The sequence below is a fragment of the Drosophila subpulchrella genome, chromosome 3L (genome assembly GCF_014743375.2).
Source record: "Drosophila subpulchrella strain 33 F10 #4 breed RU33 chromosome 3L, RU_Dsub_v1.1 Primary Assembly, whole genome shotgun sequence".
Taxonomy (NCBI): domain Eukaryota; kingdom Metazoa; phylum Arthropoda; class Insecta; order Diptera; family Drosophilidae; genus Drosophila; species Drosophila subpulchrella.
The window spans coordinates 13,708,230-13,731,914 of NC_050612.1; the positions used below are offsets into that span (position 1 = coordinate 13,708,230).

Below are 23,685 nucleotides of genomic sequence, written 5' to 3' on the forward strand. Positions count from 1 at the left end.
ATTCGTGGGCTCCAACAGCGTCAGACTGTCTGGTATGCCACTTTGCCAGTGCAGCCAGCTCTCTCTCCATCCCCCTCGCACGCTCTCCGTCTCACTCCCTCCCTCGCTCGCCCTCTCACTCCTCGGACGTCTCCCCGTCTCTGTCTGTTTTGCGGTTGCTGCCTTTGCCACATGTGGCTTTGTCGAAAGATAGTTGTAGTAATGCACTGAAAAAAGTAGTTTCTATAATTAAAACAAAAATTTTATTTTTGCCTTGTAATAAGGTAGAAATGTTTAAAATAAAATAAACCGATTTGTGTAAAAAAAAATCTCTGAACTCAATTGGTAAGGACATTGCCTACTTTTCGGGGAAACTTCGGCTTTCTCGAAGTCCTATAGATGTAAAATTTGAAGGGTGTAAAAGAATAAGGTGCAAAACTAATCTTTTTATGGAACATTACGAAAATCTATAGCTTCATAAACGACGGTCTAAAATTTTATTTTTGTTTTTTTTTAATTAGCCTGAGACACCTACATCGAATTTACATTAAATAAATAAAAAAAAAAAACACCTCATAATATAATAAATGATTTTTTAGAAGATATAACATTCTACAATATTATATAAGTGCATTACCAAATATAAATAATATGTTATAATAAATGCATTTTTAAGAAAGTATAACATTCTACAGTATTATATAAGTACATTACGAAATATAACAATTTAAATAGTATACTATTTCAATTGGTCCAATAAACTGAAAATATAAAGGGTAAGGAAAGAAAGAATTTTAAAAAAAATATAAAAACTATATTTAACTTCGCAATAAAATCCATTAGATTCTAAAAGCCTTATTAGCAAAGAGGACAGACTCTTTTCTCTTAGTGTAGCCATAGTTTCGGTGTCAGCTGTCTGCCGTCTACCTCTTGCGCCTCTGTGTAGGCGTCACCATCAACATCATCATCATCATCATTCGTAATCATCATCAGTTTCATCATGGCGCTTGGATTGGCCAATGCATAAAATTATACAGAGACATGACATGGTTTTGAATAATTAAACACAACGACGACAACGACATCAAGTCGGACTAAATGGCTGCCAGCAGCGGATACTACGGGCACTTGTATTGCTGGCCAAAACCAGATGAAGGGGGAAAGCCCCCAGACAGACAGGAATGCAATGTCCTGAACTAACCGCCAAATCACTGGCCGGGAATCTCTCCATTTCCACGTTCCAGTCTCGACTCGAGTTAAACTAATTAAGCTGGTTAATTCACTAAAGCGAATTACAGTTGCCGCCTGGGCAAAGTAGGTTGTCATAAAAGGAGGAGAATGCCTGGCTTTCTGTGGCTGGGGTATTTCAGCAAAGATATTATGGAAATGTATGTCATAAATTGATTAGTGAAAGATATTCGAGATGCTATTTTTAGTTCAGAACCACATATCACTTAGTATTTTTGAAATGTTTGGCATGCTAATTTTCTCGTAGAGTTTAGTCAAAGCCACATAATATTTAATTGAACTATAGTTTAAGATTGAAGAAGGTTATTTTCTAGTAATGTCGTTTATAATATATGAAAAAAATGTATTTCGTGCTTTTCATAAAGTATTATAATATAAATATTTTAACCAAACCTTTCTAAATCATTTGTAAATATGTTCTTACGTTTCATACCTTTCTAAATTTTTACTATGTTCTTAAATTAGTTTTATCTTAAGAACTCAAAATTAAAATTGTTTCAAAGACGTCAAATTAACTTAAATATATTTCTTTCTATAGTGACCTAGACTTCCCACAATTTTATTCATTAGACTTAGCCATGGTATGACACATTTTCTTTAAAGAGCCTACACCTAGAAGCAATCCCAAACTAATCTATCCCCCAGACATGTGACATATTTTAGAAAAACTAATGAAAATGAACAAAGAAAACTGACAAGCCGGCAAGAAACAAAAGGGCCAAGAGTGAGGGAAGGAAAGATGGCACAAACGACAACGTTGACAGGCAATATTGACAGCCGAGAATTGTTCGCGCAGTTTGGCAATGTTTGCCCAATATCTTGTGGATGTGGAGTCGAGACCCATTGTTGCTGCTGCTGCTGCTGCTGCTGCAATGTTGCAGCTATGCAATTGAGGTTGCTGGTTGCAAGTCGCTGCTGCTGTCGGCTCGTTTCAGTTGTTTGAGCTGTCAAAGAGGTCTGCCCGTCTGTTGTCTGCCGGCGTTTCCTGTTGTTTCCTTTTTGCCGTCTGCAGTCTGCAGTCTAGACACAAGTCAAAGTCGAAGTCGGCTGAAGACCTGAACGAAACACAAAAAAGCGGCTGAAAACAAGGCGAACCCCAAAGCTCAGGTGCATTCCCACAAAAAGGCATCGGCGACCTGGAAAGCCTCCGCGTGTGAGAAACGCAGACCCAGAACGAGAACGGGAACGGGAATGGCAACCAGAACCAGATCCGAACTGAAAGTCGAAGCTATGGCCAAAGCTATAGCCATACCCATAGCCATAGGTGAGAGCAGACCAGACCCAGACCCAAACCCAAAGAGCAGACATCGCAATCGACATTCACATCAACTACAACGGCGATGTTGTCTGTTTGTCGTCTGGAAAGTTATGGGACAAAGTTGTCGTTGTCGCTGGCTGTTGCAATGATCTGCCTACGGGTATATGTGCTAAAAAGTTAAGAACAAAAATAAAGAATGTAACTTATAACTAACTTATAGCATACAAAACAATTTGAACTTTTTAAAAATCTTTCTCTCACATATAGAACATTTTTCTATAGGATAGATGGCCGGGAAACCATTGGGTTTCCTATGTTTTTACTAATTTTCATAAACGTACTTGTGAATCAAACTGTGTTCCTAACTACATGCATAGGATAGATCGAATTTTTCTAATTTCCAAAAGCCTACTTGTAAGTTAAACTACGTTTATATTGATATATTTTAAATAAAACGATTATAAATTCTATACTTTGTAAAATAGAATTTATTATGAAATTAAGAACACAATATATAAAATTGGAATAACAAGCAAAGTTCTACCTTGAATTATAATCTTTCTTTCGAAACATATAAGAGTTGATAGTGGCATGATCCCAGTCCACATAGATTCCGAGGGGTATGTGATAGGTCGACTAATTTGAAGTGGAATTTTAGTTACTCTGGTTGTTCTTGGTCGCTATCTGTCGCTCAGTCGCGCTGTCTGGCGTCCCTCCGCGCTGACAGCCTTAGATCAGAGTGCAGTTGATTTATGGCGGCGTTGAGTGGCTTTATGCTCACCTCAAATATGACACAAGGCGGACATAAGACAAAAAGACCCCTACATATGTATGTCCATCTATGTGCGAGCGGGTATGTCCGCGTGTCCGCCAAACGGAAGTTGTCCTTTTTGCACCCTTTCGCCGACGAAGGAAACCTTCCCCCTTTGTAATCGCCGGCACTTTTCCGTCCGACCATTCACGCAACAAGCAAATTGTGGCAATTATCGTGGATGTTCACTGAGAAAAAGATCAATGACTTCCTATATATGAGGTTTTTTAACATACTTCTAGTTTATCTGTACTATTTTGGTTTTATGGGTTTATTCCCTGGTGCTCTAACAGAAAGTATTTGAAATTTTTGGTATTTTTTTTAAAGCACATTTCAAAATATTGGAATTTTTATAGAACTTTTATTATTGGTTTTCCTTCCGATTATTATAAATGAATTTTCGTAAAAACAAAAAGCTAATTGATTGTTCCTAAAAACCCTTACGAGGGACAATAAGTTGTAATAACATCAAGACTCTGCGAAAAAGATATTTACATGTTTATAAAAGTTTATAATTTTTAACAGATGTTATTGATTATTTAGTTTTAGATCTTTCACAACTATACTTATTTTTATTTTTATCTACATATAATATCAGAAGTAAACCCTATAGGGTTTTTCTTAACCCTATATGTTTTTTTTAACCCTATATGGTTTTATCTCAGTGTTTTCCCTGTGGGTACTCTGGCATTTGTCTTGCTCCACATCCATGGAATAGAGACCGATGTCCACTGCATGTCTGCCCAGCGATGCGTGACGACATGTCGCCCCATCCCCGAACCACCCAACCCTTTCACGCCCACTCCCTTTTGTCCATCTGTCAATGCATGTTCCGTTTGGCAAACTTCCCCTAGACACCTCCACCCACCTCCCCCCGCCGGTGACCCCCTCTGCACCCCCTTTCAGACCCCTCTACCCCGGCGACCAGTGCGCTTTTGTATTGCAATAAATGTAATTATGGTCTCGAATTGTATTCAAAAATACCCACCCTCCACTCCGCCGTCTGGCACATCGTCCAAATCGTTTGGGGATCCCATAAGGTGGTGCCTTGTGGCCTGACCACCTGCAATTTGTGTTTAGCTCTCGGGCATTGATTTTGCCGGCAATCAGGAAAATAAATTGGTTATCAAAGTGAGGCGACCGTAAGTGGATGGTGTGTGGAATAAGCAGTTAGAGGTATTATTTGTGGACAGGGTTTCAGAAAAAGGTTAATGATTGCGGGTGGAAAAGTAGAAGAGACACGATGAATAACAAATCGGATTTGAAACAACTGATAGTGAAGCTAAATTAATTCAAGTGAAGGTGACCGGAGAATTTTGTATTCCTAACTAATTTTATACCCATTTTATTTACTACTACTTGATTTTTAATTTAATACAAGTATATTTTAAAAGTATTATTATGATATACTTATTAGATTAGATACATTTTTATCATGCATTTTATTTCGAAAAGTATAAATATATATATATTTTTTGTTTATCTTAATGTATTCTTTAATTTGTCTTATAACATACATTTTTAATAATTATTTAATTGTTTATAAAACCTTTAATCTCTTAAATAAATGCTCTTTCTAATTAGGTACTAAAGACCTATAAAGCAGAAATAAAGTTTCCTTTTAAAATACCTCATCCTTCTGGTTTTCTCCATCTAATCCCTGGCATCCTCAGAGGACTTAAAGAGACTTAATAAAGGTCCTAGCAGACTCCTAGACTGCATTTACCCCCACAATCCCCGGGGGTGAATATTCCCTATTCCCAGTGAGCAATTGGATATCAAAGGCAATTTGCCACATTCTGGGGATTTGGTGTTAAATATTCAATTCCGTCTGCAGCGGACGTCTGCGTTTGCATCGCGTTTCCGTCTTAGTTTCATTTCGTTTCCCATTGCAAAGGCATCATGACGATGATGATGCTGGATGCTGGATGCTGGATACTGGATACTGAAGAACCGAGAACCTACAGGAGGAGCAAAAGGACTGCCAAGTGGTCGAGTCTGTGGCCATTCTCTAACAAACAAACAACAAAACGAGTACAAAGAATAAACTTTTGAATGGGTGAGCAAAATAGGAGAGATTTCAGGAGAGTTGGGAAAGTGCACAAGCACTCTAAAAAAATAGACCACCATTTTTTTGTTTACACTTTTTTTGTAATCGATCGTGGCTTTCATTTAACTTAATAAATATTTGTTTTTTTTTCTATACCGTTAAACGTTAATACCGCAAAATAGAAATAGGTGAATAAACTTTAATTTTTCATTGAGCCACCAAAACTGTAGTATTATTTTTAAGTATTATATATTATAATTTATACGCTCCAACGATTTATTTAAGCGCCCCCTCTCAATATAGATAACTTTCTTCTGACGGGGTGTATGGGACCAAACCCATTATATGTATTAAACCATTTTAGTGGGCTTTTAAAATGAAATAATAATATTGAAACTAATTTTCTACGGGTAAAATACAACAATAATACGACAAAATACTATAAAAATTAAATAAAATTGTAAAAGGTTAATTGTTTTGAAATATTTTTTGAAAAGTTCAGAATTAAGTTAAATTTATATACATTTTAAGTAAGTAAAATCCTAGTATTTCCAGTTTTCACTACATTGAAGTCTACTATATATATATTTATATTTTTATATTATATTTTTTTTTTAATGTTCTAAAATTGTAGTTATAAAAACAAATATTTTTTTGAGTGCAAGACTGTGAAACTGAAACTGGTGTAATGTGAAGCAGATGAAACGGACAGCGGCCAACGAACGAGCGAGACGAACGATTTCAGTCAGTAGGACTGGATGGACATTTGGAGGCGTCGAACGGTGGAGAAAGAGTTTTGGAATGTGATGTGGAAGGGGTTGGGAAGGGGTTCCAGAAGGGGGAGGTAGCCAACAGCAGCAGCAGCAGTCTGAGCAACAGAAATTGCAACCGATAATAATTATTTTTATGGAGTCTAGTCTGTGTCTAGACGATTTTTTTTCTGCCTTTGCTGCTGCTACTACTGCTGCTACTGCTGCTTACTTCACTTGCTGTCGACCTGGTCAGTAGCCCCGTCTCTTTCTACCGCCGTCTAGCTATCTCCCTCCTTTTACGGCCTCTCTTCGGTTGACTCCCCTTACTAAATGCTCTGCCAAAGCTACTGTGTCATTGTTTTCGCTTTGATTCCGATTTTAACTGGTAAACTGGCATTTAACTGTTTTTCTGTTGCTGTTTGACAAACAAGACAGACGGACTGAAGGGGGATAAGGTGGAAATGGGGGGATAAGGTGGAAATGGGGGAGGGGGTTTTCCAAGGAGCCCGAGTGAGACGACAAAACGGCGACGACTGCCATGAGATAGTGAACGTGAGCCAGGCATGACAGACTCCAGCTAAATGCCACAGCCGAAATGGACACAAAAGACAGTCAGTCAGACGAATGAGGATAGTTGGTTAAGGGGGGCTGGTTAAAAGGGGGTTGGGCAAAAGGGGGCTTGGCAAAAAAGGGGGGTAGACTGGGAAGCAAGCCAGGCACTGAGCCAAACATGCGGAAAAGTCAGGCCAGCCCAGCCAAAAGCAGGCACTCTACCGTGATTCAAGCCAAAGTAATCATAAAGTGTGACAATATGAAAACAATGTTTTTCTGATTAGCACACAAGCGTAGGATCCATATTACCTACTAACTAAGACTTTGTAGAATAAAACAAAATTATTGATAGTTTTTAAAATCTTCATTTTGAATTTATTACATTTCTTTATTTTATATTCAGAATATTCGCTTTATTGCATTTTATTTGTTAAAGCAAAAATGCTTAGATCAAAAACATGTTATTATACAAAAATTTCCACTTTCATAAAAAATATTTTGAGCCGCTCAAATTTTATTTAAGCAAGCACTTTAAATTGTTAAAATTTTATTTTTAAAATCATTTACTTAAATTTTTTAATCTACCACATAAAAAATTACCACACAATCATTAGGAAAATGTTGAGCCACTCTAATCGTTTGTAAAATAGGCACTTTAAATTGTAAGAACTTTATTTTTTTCAGTTTTTTTTAAAGTGTTAAGTCTTAAATGATTGCCTTTTAATTGATCCCCGTGAAAAATTAAAATGGTATTTTATAATATTGTTTAATTTAACACTTATAGTTTTCTTCAAAACCATTTAATAAATGATTGATATTTTCAAACAGAATAAGTTACAGATAAATAAATTTTAAAAAAATTAAATTTAAATTTAAAAAAACCAATTTTAAATTATTGATTTCAAAACTTGCTCTGTACTTGAGTAAATCCTAACTATTTTCCATAACCACTGTACCTGGTCCACTTTGTAGCCCCTTCTGCTGACGGCGCTCCATCAACTGCATTTAGCTGTTCGCTTCGTTGGGCATGAGAAAAATGTCACCTCCACAGGCTCGGGTTTAAGGCATAAAGCCCGGGGATCGGGATCGGGATTCGGGGATCCGGGGATTGGGGTTCTGGGGTTCGGGGGCTTGGGACCGAGACAGGGACAATTGTCTGGTGCTGTCCGCTCGTCATTCCGGCATTCAGATGCCTTTTTTGGCCTGCGAGGAGAATATGTCTAGGCGAATATGTCTCTCGACACCTTTCGGTCGGGGCTTTTGTTGTTGCAGCTGCTGCCCCGAGATATTATGTTATTATGGCAATTATAGTTACACGACTTTGGCGGCATCTATGGCATTTTTGGCCCGACGACAGCTTGGCATGTCTGCATGTCTGCATACACATATATATCCCCGGGTTTATGCCCCGACTTCTATCCCAGATTCCCGCAGATAAGAGAAAGGCAGGCAGACTGCATTGCAATTACAAACATTTTAATGCAATTAACACACACCTGAGACGGGCTGCAGAAGGGGGGGAGGACCATCTCATTTGCCTGGCTCTTTTTTGCAATCCGAAACTTCTCAGCCCGAAAAAAAATCAACAACTGCAACAAAATAAGCAACTTCAAAAGCCGAAAGGCGACATTCGGTGCGTGTGTCAGTTCCCTGGGCCAATCTCTTGATGAAGCCGCCACCGCTGCAGTTACCTGGTTCCCCTACCGATCCCCGATCCCCATCCCCATCGCCATTCCCATTCCCAGCCACCCTTCACCACCTCATTTGTGAGGTTTTCATTATGCCCTTTAAAGGGGTATGCAAATGAGATGGTGAGGTTTTTCCATAGTCTATGGATTGTGGATAAAACACTAAAGTTTATGGGGTTTGAAGAAACGGAAAAGCAAAACGATAACTCAATTTCTTTAGTACATATTCTTAAAGTTTGGTTTGATTTTTATGGGATAGAAAAACTAGGAGCTATATAGAGCATACAACCTCATTTTCTTAAGCAATTTCCAAAGAACTCAAAACTTTTTAAGTAAATATACACCTGTAACTAACACAACAGGAAAGGTAAAGTTTGAAAAGTGCGTAAACAAATATGATACTGTGTTTACCAACTTATGGATCAACTTTTTGTGATCTATTTTAAAGGTACAAGGCCGTAAGAAATTGATTATTATCTTTTGTTCCAATGTTTCCATTTTTTTTAGGTTTGTTGGCCAAAAAAACAAACAGAAAATGTGTTTAAGAATTCAATTACCTCGGTCATCCTCTCTAAAACTTGAAAAACTCAAAGGTTTTTTTTATAAAAATTTAAAAATTAAAAGATAAATTTTAACTATGAAAGCAGCACTAAAAACGATTTGTATTACACCATATAATGATAAATACTTGATATGAAAGTGTATAAGAACCTGCGGATTGGCCAAGTAATCTGGCCTCTTGATTTGCCGCTCCAGTTGTTATCAGTGGCTGTGGCGGAGCGGCAGATACAGATACTCAAAACGTTGTCGTCGCTTGGCGGTCTTTGTAGTTGCCGCCTTTAGTTGCACTTACATGTGAAAGGTGGGAATGGACTCGAGGAGGATCCGCCGATCCCAGAGGCGGGCGGGGGTTTGGCGGAGGGAAGGGAACTCCCCTTAATGCCATGTCCAGCAAATCGTTTTGACCATAACCCCCTCCCCACCAGCGGAAAACGAGCACAATCAGTTTGCGCTTCATTTCATCGGTTTAATATGCAGCACAAAAAAATTGTTTGTCTTTATTATCGCAGGGGAAAAAGGAGACACACACATCCTGGCGGTATGCACACCCTTTTTTCGCATCGACTGCAACTGTCGCCAGCGGCTTTCGAGGCCTCTGATCATCTGCGGCATCCTTCGACTTCAGCTGCATTGTCTTGGGTCGTCTTGGGTTGCTGGTTATTGGTCATCGGGCGGGGGTTAGGGGTACGGGCTACATTCGTATCGATTCGCGACCACGTCAGAGCTCTGACGTCGCGACGTCAGCCAGACATTCAATAATATTCAAATCACCAGCCGAAAAAAAACAAATCTTGCGCCAAAAACCATGCAAAGAATTGGTAAAGGAGCAAAACAAAGCTGGGATACTCTTACCAAATACAGAAATGAAAATTTAATTAATAATGTTTTAAAGAAAATTAAAAAAAAAGATTTATTTAAATAAAAAATATCTATATAAAAGTTCGCTTATTCCTATTTTTAACAACAACTTACCAATAAAATAGTAAAATGGTCTCAACCCATTGAATTGCCTATTTGACCAACGAAATAGTTACTCTACCAAGAACCAGATACTCACAACTTACCATTTTATGGTAGGTTTACTGTTAAAACGTTACTAAAGCAGCAATTAATTCATGTTAGTGTTTTTAATAGTTCTTAATTTTTTTATAGTTATGTAACTATCTGTATTGGTCAATTTTACCATAACATTTTTTTAATTTACTAGTCTGTACTAGTCTGTATTTTCAAGGTTTCTAAAAATGAAGATTTATAAAATGTTACCAAAATAAATCTATAACTATACGTGTAATTTCTGAAAGAGCCAAAAATAAAGATTTTAAAAGTGTTACAATAAAAAATCTAATATTGTAAGTGTACCTTCTCTAAGACTGAATAACATCGGCTAAGGTTGAAAACACCTTTCAAGATTCTGCGAACTAGGTTTATATTTATCGCTCTTATGTCAACATTTTATGCCATTTCGCATTCTACAGGCGCTATGCCCACAATATTTGCTCTCGACGAAGTGTAGCGCATGGAAAGCAAAAGCAAAATGAGGCAATAATACATTTATGGAGCTATCGTCTAGACATTCGGCAATGCCGCCAGTGACGAAAGCATTTGGATATCGGAATCGCAGCGCGATAAAGTGCGACCCCAGAACAAAGCCACAGAAAATAAAGCGGCACAAAAAAGCGTTATCAATGTAATCAAATGATATTGATTATTCACTTCTGTCTGACTGGCCGACTACCTGCCTGCCCAATGCCAAATGTTAATGTTCTCCCGGTCTGGCTTCAGTCTGCCTGCCCCTGGCATTTGTGTAGAATTAATGGCAAATCATTTATAATCCGACAGACAAACAGTCGAAGCCACAAAGCTTCCACCTTGACCGTCGGCATCTGCAGTGTGCATAAGCACAGTTGTGCTCAGATGAATAGGGCTGAGAACTTGAAATATATTTTCTTTAGTTTTCTAAAGCCACTAGCTTTTATTAAATATTATATGACAAATTATTTTCTTCTAATATGATTATTAAGGATATTTTTCCATTGGGTGTCCTCTTAGTGGTTTAGGCTTAAAAAATAAAATATAAGTAATTCAATTTTACAAGATTATTGAGAAATATTTTTGTGTTTATTATTCAAAGGGTTTTTTAAAACTCTTAAAAATGAGAAGAATAAATGAAAAATAAAGTCGCCTATTAATATATTTTTTTAAATATGAAGCTCTAAATTTGTATAGCTGTGCTATTATATTCCCTCAAGCTGTAAATATTATGCAATCCGCTGAAGATTGGGTCTGGCTGAGGAGTGGGAACTAAGGAACTTAGTCAGGCGATTAGCTTCCGTTTCAGCGACTGGCTGTGGATGACTTGGCAGCCTTGATAGCCCAGGGATTTCACTAATCGGCGACCGGGGGGCATGGAGGCAGCCTGAATTTGTATTCTAGGTCATTAGGGGAACAAGAACACCAACAACGATGTGGAGGGCACACAAAAACCATTCCAGAAACCCAAGAACCAGACGGAAGAGGAGAGTTGGTGTCGCCGGGACTGGCAAAGGCATGCCAGGGAATATGTTTAATTTATTATTAATGGAGGGACCCACCTCCTTCTCTTACGCACGTTTTTTGATGAATTATTTTGGATGATGCTTTCAGACGTTCCTGGAAAATACCTCACTTCCAAAAAAAATTGGTATCCGAAATTAAATTAAATCAAACAGAGAACAGGCCGTCAAGGAAATGGAAATGTTATTTAGCACGGAAAACAGTGCTGTCACTTTGTTTCTTTTCCGTATAAACCTGTCTCTTTTGAAACGGGTCTTAATAAATAATATATAAAAATTTCTAATACATGAACGGTTTATACCTTTAGCCTGCTACGTTAAAGAAAAATATCAAGGGTAATTAAAACATTCGATTTTTTCAGCGACTGAATGTAGTTTAATACTCCGATATCTTAAGATAAAATTTAACTGAGGCTCTCAAAACATTATTTATTCTCCATTCGGTGTAAAGGGCATAGGCACCATTTGGTATTGGTATAAATCGTCCGAATTCCTTTTCCAGATTTCCGGTATACAACTTATCTATTATAATATCGTGCTATCAAAATCAATGATTAGAATTAATAGTTACCGAAATAACTTAACTTACATTATAGGGACATGTGTGATTCATATTGGAACTCCTCTGGAATGTTCTATAAAACGCTTGAGCAATTATGTTATCCTGTTTCTTCATAAATTTGCAGCCATCATAGGACAAATCGAGAAAGAATGGTTTGTAACCATTGTCAAAACGCCTAAACTTCACATTGATCTTAAAGCAATATAAATAAAGTGATTTACTATGAAATAGGTATGTTGATTAGGTCACAGCTCACCCAACTTTCAGTTACGGGAAACTTGTATATTTTTGCGTAGATGTTGATATACTTATGAGTTCGGTTAACCGCCTTAATTTGACACGTAGGAAAACTTAAATAGTCCAAATTATACGAGCTGCAATTCAGGTTGGTAAATGTCACGTATCCCATGCAGATCTGAATAAAAAAGTAAATCTTGCAAATTCAATATTCGGTTTTAACAATTATTTCCGATTACCGTTGCCAGAGACATCCATAACTTAACCAGCAGTAACTTCCACATCTCGTTTTAAACTGTTTTCGATTATTGGTTGATCCATTTTATAACCGAAAAGGTCATTAATTCGACTAAGGGCCGTAAAAATTTGGTTTTTGCTGTTTAAACCGTTTAATTGCTTTAAATGCTTATTTGTATTGCATAGACTTACAGTTTACATATATTTTTGTATTATTTTGCCCGGTCTCTGATTTTCACAGATGTTATCCTTTCGAGTATGCCTACACAAATAGTTGAAAGGTTTCCTTTCCTAACTATATAATTAATACAAATTTGACATTTATTTATTTCGAAATCTGTGCAATACAATTGTAGATTTTAGGGATTTCGGGTTTTCTTAAACAGCGTTAATATTTTAATACATTTACAGAAACAATGTTTTGGTTTTAATAACTATTATTTTTTCTCACAAGAAAAATTAAACTCTTAAGTGCCACACGTTGTACATACATTACAACATTTTATTATTAATGTTTTGATTCCGACTAAATCGTGCAAAAGTTTACCATTTGTTTATAGTTTAGTTTCGCCCTGGCGTTACTCTTAAGTAAAAATTTACGAAAGCACGAACAATATTATAAGCAGACCATTCGGAATAAAGAGCATAATCGCCATTAATTACAGGGATGTGTTTCATGATATCCGAATCAACATTTCCAGTCCAAAGATGATCAACAATTATGTCGTGCTTAGGTAAACTGTTTGTTAGAACGCCACTGGTACTGTGATTTTTAGTTACTTACATTAATGGGACATGTATGATTAATGTTGGTACTGTTCTTGTATGTTTTATACAACAGTTTTAAAATTGGATTCCCTTGATGTTTAAGGAACCGGCAGCCATCGATCGTAATGTCTAAGAAAAATGGCTTATAGCCATGATCAAGACGCATTAACTTCACCTTAACCTGCAAACGATAGTAATTGAAAGTAAACGTTTTCCTATATTTTTTTCCTAACTTACCGTTACATTATCCACTGGTACTTGATAAAGATTTACATGAAGATCAATGTACTTGTGAGTACGGTTCACAGCCTTAATATAACATTTTTGAAAGTTGGAAAAACGAATATCCTTTGTACCGCACTTTAGATTGGTGAACGTCATATAACTGAAAATCACCTAGGTTATTGGAACGGGTATATTCACCTTCTTTTGAATATTCTCTGAGCCTTACCATTACAGATTCCAAAATAATAAATATAAACAGAACAATTTTCATGTCGATATTCCCCCATGAATTTAAAGCTGACAATGTCTATATTTTAGTTGAACCATTTGATTAAATATGACTTCTTATAATGGCCCTGAGCGTATTACCAATTGTAGGTATAATTATAGATTGAAGCTCATTCAGTTAGCGATATTATGATAAGATCAGTTCACTGACAAACAAAATTTTTAAGCTCCTACGAGATTAAAGCTATAAATAAAATATTTAAAGTTAAACTACCTTATTTATGAAGTAAAAGTTATTAAGCATATAATTGATAGTTCTTAAGTTTTCGATTAACTGTAAATTCATCGTACATAGCAAATAAATAAGAACCTTCTAATTTGGATGTTTAAAACAAGTTTTTGATTTTATTAAAATACGTTTCATTTTGGCAATTTTATTTTTAAGCCCTTTGTATTTTATATTAAAATTAATTATTAGTTATCCGTATGTATACATTTATAATAGCTCGAACAACATTATATGCAGACCATTCCGAAAAGATAGCATAATCGCCATTTTTTAAAGGGAGGTATTTCAAAACATCACCTTCAAGGTTTCCAGTCCAAAGGTGGTCCACAATAATGTCGTGCTTTATTATTTGTTAGAATTAGCTCTTGATTTGTCAATCAGCTCTTGATACTTACATTATATGGGCATGTGTGATTAAGATTGGAACTACTCTTGTACACATCAAAAATCATTTTTGCCATCGGTTGCCGTTGGTTTTTAAGGAACTTGCAGCCGTCAATGGTGACATCAACGAAAAATGGCTTATAGCCATGATCCTGTCGCATAAACTTTACGTTAACCTACAATTGGTTTAAAACTCAAAGCTCAAGATGGTACAAATATTTTTTCGAACTTACTGTGACATTGTCCACCATTTTTTGATAGATATTTATATGGAAATCGATATATTTATGAGTACGGTTTACCGCTTTTATGTAACACTTTGAAAAGTTTGAGAACTTAATGTCCTTTGAAGCGCACTTTATATTGGTGAACGTCACATGGGTGCGGATCATCTGGTTGTAAATATAGGATTACCTAACTGTAATTAAATATCATAGAATTTTTACCGTCAGAGATCCTAAAATTGTTATTACAAGAAGACACGTTCGCATGGTGATCTTTCCTTAATGGATTTAAAGCCAACAATGTTCAAATTTTTGTTGATTGGTTTTCACATAACGACCATTCACATTACTAATATTTTGAAGGTATTTATGGAGAACGCGTATTTTGTTAACGACGTGTTAAGATTGTATCAGTACACTGACAAAAATGTAACCATCTTTGGTCAACATTTTTTTGTAAAGGTTTTCACTTGGAGGAACACTTTTATATTTAGGGTCTGAGGCTTTTTTTTTATTGTGTATTTAAGTAAATGATTTCTTATGAAATTTACGTGTGTATGGATCCAAGTCCAAAGCTTAACTATGTTAATTGTTTATAAATAAATATGTAAGACATTAAGCAAAAATGGTTGTAAAGCCAAATTGATAAAGAAATGTATAACTAAATTTGCTTATTATTTTCGGTAATTTGTGTTATCTTTTTTTGCGAAATATTTATTTTAATCTTCCTTGAAGTAACAATACTATCGAACCCTCGATTTATTACACTATTTCTTTCTATCTGATATTCTAATATATATATTTATAAACCCACGGACAATGTTATAAGCAGACCATTCAGTAAAGACGGCATAATCGCCATTTATTACTGGAATGTACTTCATAAGAGCCGTTTCAATATTTCCAGTCCAAAAATGGTCCACAATTAGGTCGTGCTAATTATATTGTTAGTAAAATGGCATCAATAAACTTGTAATCGAGTTACTTACATCATACGGACAAGTATGGTTAATGTTGGAACTCTTCTTGTACATGTCATAAAACAACTTGACAATAGGTTGCTGTTGATATTTAAGGAACCTGCATGCATCAAACGTGATATCTACGAAGAATGGTTTATAACCGTGATCGTGTCGCATAAATTTCGCGATAATCTGCAAATTAAAAGCATCTTCCAGCTTAAGATTTTTCTAACCTTTTTTAACTTACTGTAATATTAGTCACTGGTACTTTTAACAGATTTACATGAATATCGATGTACTTGTGAGTACGATTCACCGCCTTGATGTAGCATTTTTCAAAGGTGGCGAACTTTCTATCTTTCGTGCCACACTTCAGATTGGTGAACGTCACATGGGCTTGGATCGTCTAGGTTGTATAAATAGGTTTACTTATTTACGCTAAATGTTCTTCACAGTACTACCGTTAAGAATCCCAAAGTGGTCAACGTATAAAGAAACACTCGCATGATGATCTGTCCCAGTTTGATTGAAAACTAAAAGTATATAGTATTTCGTTAAATGATTTCAACCACCAAATGGTCGGGCAAATTATTAATCGTACAGTTCATTATTACAAAAATTTATTAAGATCTTGTCTGTTTAATCATACAAAACTGTAATAACCGTAATAATATAATGATATTCACCAAAAAAAAATATTGGCAATATACCAACTTTGTACAGCTTTTTAAAAATATATTTCCAATATTAACATATCCATTATAACAACTTCAGTTAGTTACTTTAAAGAAAATATTGACAAATAAACGAGGAATATTGGAAACGTACCACGTCGAAAACAGGGCATAATCTCCGTTGGGTACGGGAAGATATCGCAGGAACGCCTTTTCCAGATTGCCAGTCCAAAACTTGGTAACTGAAATATTATGCTAAATTGACAATAGTTAATTAGGAAACCAAAATTTAATATATATACTCACATTATAGGGGCAGGTATGGTTAAGGTTTGAAGCATTGATGAACGTTGAATGTATTTCTTTTAAAAATATCAACGATCGTTCGTTTGGATTCCTCATATACTTGCAAAAATCGTACTTCATGCTCATAAAAAATGGTCTGTACCCATTACCGTGTCGCATGGGTTCTAAGTTAATCTGCAGATAAATAATTTTCTTAAACACATGTTTTCAAAATTTGGAACACTTACCATTATATTGTTTATGGGAAGTATACTAAGCATTATCTCAAGATCTATATACTTATGCGTTCGATTAACTGCCTTGATATGACAGACTTGAAATTTTCCAAACTTCCTGTCGAACATTTCACACTTCAGATTAGTGAAGGTCACATGACCTAAAGAGCCCTTTAGTACAAAAATTAGAATATGATTATACTTTTGTAAGAAGTTGCTTACTGTTACCAAGCAGGCAAACATCACTTTGATCATCCACATCTCAAAAGTTATAGCGTAAACGTTCCTTTCGAAACTAAAACTTTACAATTGTTGTATTGTACTCTTGCTAGGCATTCATATTTTATGGCACTTAAACATGCTAATAATAATGCTTTCATTAGCTATTGATAACAATCGATAATGGATAGTATGTAAAAGGTTTTTGTTAATTAGGAAATTATAAAACGGGGCAACGATTATTATATGGCAAGTAACTTTATTTCGAAACGTCATTTATTTTTACAGAGCTGTAGGCAATCGTTTTAGATTTAAGAATATTTCAAAGAAAATATAAAGCCATCAGGTCGTATATCTCCTAAAACTGAAACAATCATTATTGTTACTCGCTCAGACACGTTTCTACCAACCTTTTGAATTTACATATTTTTACCCAGACAAAAATAAAAACAAACAAATAAGAAATCCAGACAAAAACTAAAGAGAATCCGTAAAATTAATGTGCCCGCCGAAGAGATGACTTAAGTGAGGCCCGGCCGAGAAGTTGGAAATGGAAATAAAACTGGCCAGAAGAAGTAGCAGTCCCGTCCACAAAAATACACTCCAGACAAAAAAGAATTTTATTGGCCTTCACTTAACGCTCATAAATTTGTCTGCTGCGAAATCTGCGAGACGAGACCAGAAAGCGAGGCAACAGAAATTAAAAGAATATTGTTTATAGTGCCACGCTTCCGCAGATGTCTGGAACTGGTTCGGAAACAGAGTTCGCCTCTCGAGGAGGCGAGAGGCGTTTTGTAAGAGTTTCCCATTAAAATATTGTTGCAGAACACACCAGAGCCCAGAACCCAGAACCCAGATCCCGGAGCCCTCCCATTTCTTGTTGCTGCCAGTGGCCGCGGGTGAGTGCCGAACTTCACGCACAAATCTGATTAAAACTCGGTCCCAGTTAATGAACCAATACCCCGACTATTGCCCTTGTCCGCTCCCCGTTCCTTGCATCTCTAAGATGCAGTTCGGGAAGTCTGCATCTGGATGGACAGGGACTGCAGCAGGAAGATGGCCAGCCAGTCGGATGCACAGATAGCGAGGCCTCTAAAAATAGCCACCAGAACCACATGTTGGTCAAGTTTTTCACTGCCTTCACCGGATTTAGATACCCTCGAAGAGGAGGCTACGAGAATTTTACTCAGCATTCGATTAGCAACCAAGAAGTCACTCATAAATATTTTTTTATTATCAAATTTTCATTTTTAACTATATAATTTTATTACAGTTTGATAAGAACATTTATTGCCAATTATAATATTGGTTAAAACAATCAGGGTTTACCACAAAAAAAGTCATCTCGTAAATGAAAGATAAAGGCAAAACAAAAAATCCAGAACCAGTAAAAAAAGCTATTAAAATATATATTCGTCAATTTATTAACATAATATTTTTAATAATTTTAAAAACATATTAAATATAACTTTTTAATTTGAGTGTAAATGTCTAGGCTTTTGAAATACCTTCTTTTTTTTGCTACGATTGCCACTTTTAATAATATAAATTGTTTTCAGTAGAAACTACTAAAACTAGATATTCGGAATAATATTAGATACATACTAACATCAATTCAATTGTTTTTATAATTATCAGCCCGAAAGGTTTTAGATTCCAGCGAAGTATTATAGTTTAAGATGTTATCATTAAGCTAGTCGAAATATTCTAAAATTGGGCTAAACTAAGGATAGATGAACAGCTTGAAAGAGCATGTATAACTTCGTTGTAAGGCTCTAGTTTTTCTTTTAGGTGCACATTTTTTGTTGCCTAGCCCGGCAAATGTTACCCACATCTGTCTCCAGCAGCAGTCGCAGTTTTCGCTGCAGTCCGAGTTCGAGTTCGAGACCAAGACCTCTCTGGAGTCCCCATCCCATCCCGAACCACCCCGAACCATCCCATACCATCCCATCCCGAGTCGCCGGTGCAACAGCAACCATCTTTTAATAAATGCGAACGTGATCGCGTTTCGTGCGTCACTGCATGCCCAGACAACTCACACAGGCACACAAATGCTATATGCCATGTACTGGAATATAAAGACCCGACTTTTCGAGGCGTTGCACCTTTGGCAAAGGTGCATTGATCGGGATTGGGATCGCTGTCTGGGCAAGTTTCTTCTGCTCCCTGTCGGCCATTGGCTGCGCTTATTTTGTGTACTTTTTTTTGTATTCTTTTTTTTTTTTTGCTCATTTTGTAAAACGAAATTATTATTGTATTATGCACGCGTATACACATTCAAGTATCCGGAGACAGAGCTTCTTTTTCCCTTATTTTTTCTTACATTTTTTTGTTAACGACGCGTGCGTCGAGAGCCGAAAGTGCGTTCAATGAACGCAGCGCGGAGCAACGATCGGGAATGGGCGTACGATAACGCCGGACTTTTGGGGGGATATGGGGGATAATGGGGGCGGCCGATCTGGTGCGACTAACTTGAGTCAGCGGTAATGTATTCGCACGCCCTTGGCAAGATCTGGCCATATCATAACTGGCTGGTTGGCACTTTTATGAAATCACTGCGGGGAGTGCGGCGATATGGTGCAGGGGCACAAGTGCTTATTAATAAAATAACATTGAGCTGTAGTGTTTTATAAAGTCTGAAAAGATAAACATGTCATTAGTAATAGCATGTATATATATATATATAATCCCAGATTCTAAAAATTCCATCAAGCCCGGCTCATAATTAAAAATTGGAAAATAAAACTCAGAGAAATTATATATAATTTCATAAAAAAAACTAAGAGGTATTTAACAGAATAATAAATATATTTATTATTTTTATAAGATGTATTATACATATTAGACATAATATATAACTTAAAAATTAAATCAAAATGATTTGTGTAGATTTAGTGGTTTAAAGAATTAGGTATTAGGTTAGTTGGTTCCCACTCATTAAGTAGCATTGATAGGTGAATTTAATGTCTATAATGCTGATATTTAAGAGTGATTTATACAGTCACAGTGGCTCGGGCACATACAAATGCGATTCTAAGCGAACTGTGCATTATAATCTATATTATTTGCACTTAATTCAGACACGATAAACCCCGGCTATCAGTAAACGACTCCCGCCAGAGATTCCAATGGTGTTCCATAAAAAAAAAGGCGACACGTGCGCATTGCCATTTGAAAATTTTGGCTGTGACAGTGCGCTATCGCAATCGCAGGGCAAATGCAGTTCATCGAACGAGAACCGCTGATTACGACCCAAAATCGAGTCGATGAATGGGCCCGGCAATCTGGATTGCAGGGAGTCCAGACCCCAGATGTTCTCCCTTCCAACCCCAGCCAGCGATGTTGGGTGCCCACAAATCAGTAAATGAAATTAACTCGCTTTCAATCGAGCTACGTTTAAACACTGTCTGATGGCATCAATCGTGGCCACGTCGCCGACGATAATAATAAACCAATAAAATTAATACAAATTGCAATTGTTGTGTGTGTTGTGGCTCGATTGGCGCGACACACTTCAATTGGTTTGCTCTTTTCAGCTTTTCTGCTACGCCTTCCTTCTTTTTTATTTGCCTTTTATTACGCACATATTTATTTAATGCAGGTCTGGCTGTCTAGAGGCCTTCCCCGTACTCCCTGTACTACCCGTACTTCCCCATCCGATCCCCCTTGTACGCCCATGTCCATGTCCATCGACCATCCTGTCTGTCATGTGTGCGTCTGCCTCGTTGCGTGTTTGTTTGTTTGCTTATTTTATTGTTTGCCCTTGTTTTGCCGCTGCTGCCGGCTGGAGCTATTGAGTGTCTGGATGAGCAATATACAACCATATTCAGAGTCGGAACTCTGATGCGATTCGGAAAAATGTTGGAGACATAACTAAACTATTGTCATAGGTTCTAAGGATAAGTTGAATTAACTGCAGATCCTAAAACGTGCGGGATAGAGTACTATATTTATTAAGAAATGTCTTCTTCAAGAATTGCAGATCTTAAAAAGTGCGGATACTTGAAAATATTTTTTTAAGATATGTCTTGTTCCAGAATTCCCTATTCATTTATTTATAAAATGCATATTGTTAATTTTTTTAAGTACAACCTTATTCCGAGTGCTTTAAGACTCTGATGCGTTTAAGATAAATGTCGGGTACGGCATTTACCTATTGTCATAAGTTCTAAAAGCTAGAATTGATTTCAAGAAGTAATTTGTTCAAGAGATTTATCTTTTTATTTATTTTATAAATTGCTTACTGCTTATTAGTTTTTAGGAGTTAAAAGGCTTGTAAATATCAAAGATTTGGGAAAGCAATTTAACTATGGCCATAGGCTCTAGGAACATTTTTAAACATTTTCTACGAAATATATTGACATATAATTTATTTTATTAATTTTACCATTTTAAATCGATTTGGTAAGGGCTCAAGCTCAAGGGATTTCAAGCTTATGCAAATACAAATGTATGTTGCCTAATCATTTAATTTTCAATCTTATATGTACTTCTATTCCCTAAGCTCCACCCAAAGGTAATCCATTTGAAAGCATAAAAAACTCCAAAGTTGAGGCAAACAGAAATGTTTTCAGCCCAAAAATAAGTCCTTCCTAGGAAATTGAAATCAAACAGTTTAGCATAAATGCGCATAAATGTCTAAAGCTGTCATCAAACACATTTCTTATGTTGTCATTTATTTTCGGTGCGTATTAAAATAAATAGCAAAGCTCAAAATACACACGCACGCTTGCGAAAATAACTAGGATCCCTTTTTTTCCCCGTCGAGTGAGGCCACGTGGTATTTGTTTAGGAGGCAAGAACGCATTTTTGTGGCATAACTTTCGGTGAATACAGGCCGAGTGCCGAAAATTTAACGTCATCAACAGCGACGACAAGGGGAAACACGTTGCGTATGCTTGATTTTTTGTTGGGCCCACACAATCACGTTACGTATACGCCACCGTCTGCGCCAGACCGGAAGAGAGAGTGGGATGCAGTTAGAACGGAAGGCAGACACAGAAAGAGAGAAAGCACTCAAATATGCGTAGGCCGCATACATACGTACAAACTCGGCTGTGTCCTTGGGAATCATTCGCAGCAGCACCTTTCCCACATTTTCCGCATTGTAGGCACTCCAAGTTTATCAGCTGCGTTCAGCTCTCAATTGTGAGCCGCCGGCTTTCTCTTTTTTTCCCGCTTTTCCTCCTGCTTGCTCCTATTTACCCCCCCCCCCCCCCCCTGTTTTCAGGCTCGGCTTAACGCGTTTGAAGCGCATATCCTTCGTCGTCATCCTCGCTTATGCGTAGTTAGTTGTCTGCCGCTTTTGTGGCCTAAGCTTTTATTTTATTGTGCCACCCGGCCTCGAACTCCACCCCCAACCTGCTGCTCCTTGGTCCTTGGTCCTCGTTAATCCCATACTCGTTGTGTCTGGTCCTTCCAAAATGCCGATGCCACAACGCACACACAGACAGACAAACAATTGGATAGGCAGGTGGTGTGGAGTCTCTGGTGTAATGTAATTTTCTGGAATTCCATGGAAAACAAGGTAGATTTCAGTCACGCTACCTAAGGCCTGGATTATGAAATACATTCAGGTACTTAAGGTAGGCCAAAATGCTTATCTGATGAATTTTTATTATGTTCATATGCAGTTTTATATAAATCATTATACGTTTAGACATTAAAAGACAAATTGAATCAATAATCATATTGCAAAAACAAGAATAAATCTACAAAATCTTTAAGATATGTTAAACCAGTTTAAAACATTTTAACAATAGTAAAAAATAGTAAAAAAATAAATAGTAAATAGTAAATAGTAAATAGTAAAATAAACTATTATACCCCAATTAAAAATGTAAAAAAGCAAATGGTTTTTTTATGCGCAAATAATTCTAAATAAATATATAAATAAAATTCAATTTCTTCAATTCCAAAATTAACTGCCTCAAAAAAAATATTTTTCATTAAGTTTACGTGCTAAGATTAATAAATGGTTCCAAATGAATATTTAACAAAATTTTAGTAATAGCTAAGAATATGTCATATGCCAAGTATCTTGCCAAATATTATAAATAACGCTTTTTGGGAGATCATTTGTGCAAAACAAATTGATATGTTTAAATAATATATTCGTTGGCAAACTGTTTCCAATATTTTCAATAAATACTGTTGTAGTTTGCGTGTGCCATATTTTTAGCCAAAATAATATGCAAAAACTAACATATTTCTTGGCTCAAAGAGATTCCTAAAATGTCACATAAATATATATTTTCAAAACAATATTAGGGCATTGGAAAAGTCCACGTTGTCGTCCGTTTTTGTGGCAGAAATGTTTGTTGGCATATTTAGTCTGCGGATCTTGAAGGTTAAATATATGTAAACACACCTTTTGTATATCCCATGGGCATTATGCAGTCGCCCTGCCCCCGAACCCCCAACGCATCCCCCTCCGCCCCCTCTGCGGCTGTCTGTCTGCGCCACTGCCTGCCAGTTTGTCTGGCAGTTTTGACTTGTTTGCCAAATGGCGTACAAGATATTTATGCATATTAAAACAATTTGCTTATTATGCCTGAATAATTGAGTGAGCACCAGAGCCGGCGAGTACAGAAAACCGTATCTCAATCTAAATCTGAATCAGAGCCCCAAAACGGGGTATGAATATACAGTACATGTCGCTTAAATGCTAATCCATAAATGATTTTATTAGCATACTGTTAAAA

The 23,685-nt window shown here is 36.5% G+C and overlaps 5 protein-coding genes across 5 annotated transcripts; all 5 read right to left on the minus strand.

The window, feature by feature from the left end:
• Positions 1-11,827: 11,827 nt before the first annotated feature.
• Positions 11,828-12,561, minus strand: LOC119555354. The gene is made up of 4 exons (XM_037866691.1): positions 12,490-12,561; positions 12,270-12,428; positions 12,041-12,205; positions 11,828-11,989 (listed from the first exon to the last, which is right to left on the minus strand). Exons 1-4 carry the CDS (start codon positions 12,532-12,534, stop codon positions 11,828-11,830), a joined length of 531 nt encoding a protein of 176 aa, XP_037722619.1. The 5' UTR covers positions 12,535-12,561.
• A 487-nt stretch (positions 12,562-13,048) lies between these two features.
• On the minus strand, positions 13,049-13,751 carry LOC119552809. Its single transcript, XM_037862647.1, has 4 exons — positions 13,707-13,751; positions 13,493-13,651; positions 13,272-13,436; positions 13,049-13,216 (listed from the first exon to the last, which is right to left on the minus strand). The coding sequence occupies exons 1-4, from the start codon at positions 13,749-13,751 to the stop codon at positions 13,049-13,051; spliced, it is 537 nt and encodes a 178-aa protein (XP_037718575.1).
• A 424-nt stretch (positions 13,752-14,175) lies between these two features.
• LOC119555355 lies at positions 14,176-14,773 on the minus strand. Its single transcript, XM_037866693.1, has 3 exons — positions 14,615-14,773; positions 14,393-14,557; positions 14,176-14,337 (listed from the first exon to the last, which is right to left on the minus strand). The coding sequence occupies exons 1-3, from the start codon at positions 14,771-14,773 to the stop codon at positions 14,176-14,178; spliced, it is 486 nt and encodes a 161-aa protein (XP_037722621.1).
• A 599-nt stretch (positions 14,774-15,372) lies between these two features.
• On the minus strand, positions 15,373-16,073 carry LOC119555357. Its single transcript, XM_037866695.1, has 4 exons — positions 16,029-16,073; positions 15,815-15,973; positions 15,595-15,759; positions 15,373-15,540 (listed from the first exon to the last, which is right to left on the minus strand). Exons 1-4 carry the CDS (start codon positions 16,071-16,073, stop codon positions 15,373-15,375), a joined length of 537 nt encoding a protein of 178 aa, XP_037722623.1.
• A 264-nt stretch (positions 16,074-16,337) lies between these two features.
• On the minus strand, positions 16,338-17,023 carry LOC119555358. The gene is made up of 4 exons (XM_037866696.1): positions 16,985-17,023; positions 16,775-16,933; positions 16,548-16,721; positions 16,338-16,496 (listed from the first exon to the last, which is right to left on the minus strand). The coding sequence occupies exons 1-4, from the start codon at positions 17,021-17,023 to the stop codon at positions 16,338-16,340; spliced, it is 531 nt and encodes a 176-aa protein (XP_037722624.1).
• Positions 17,024-23,685: the final 6,662 nt, after the last annotated feature.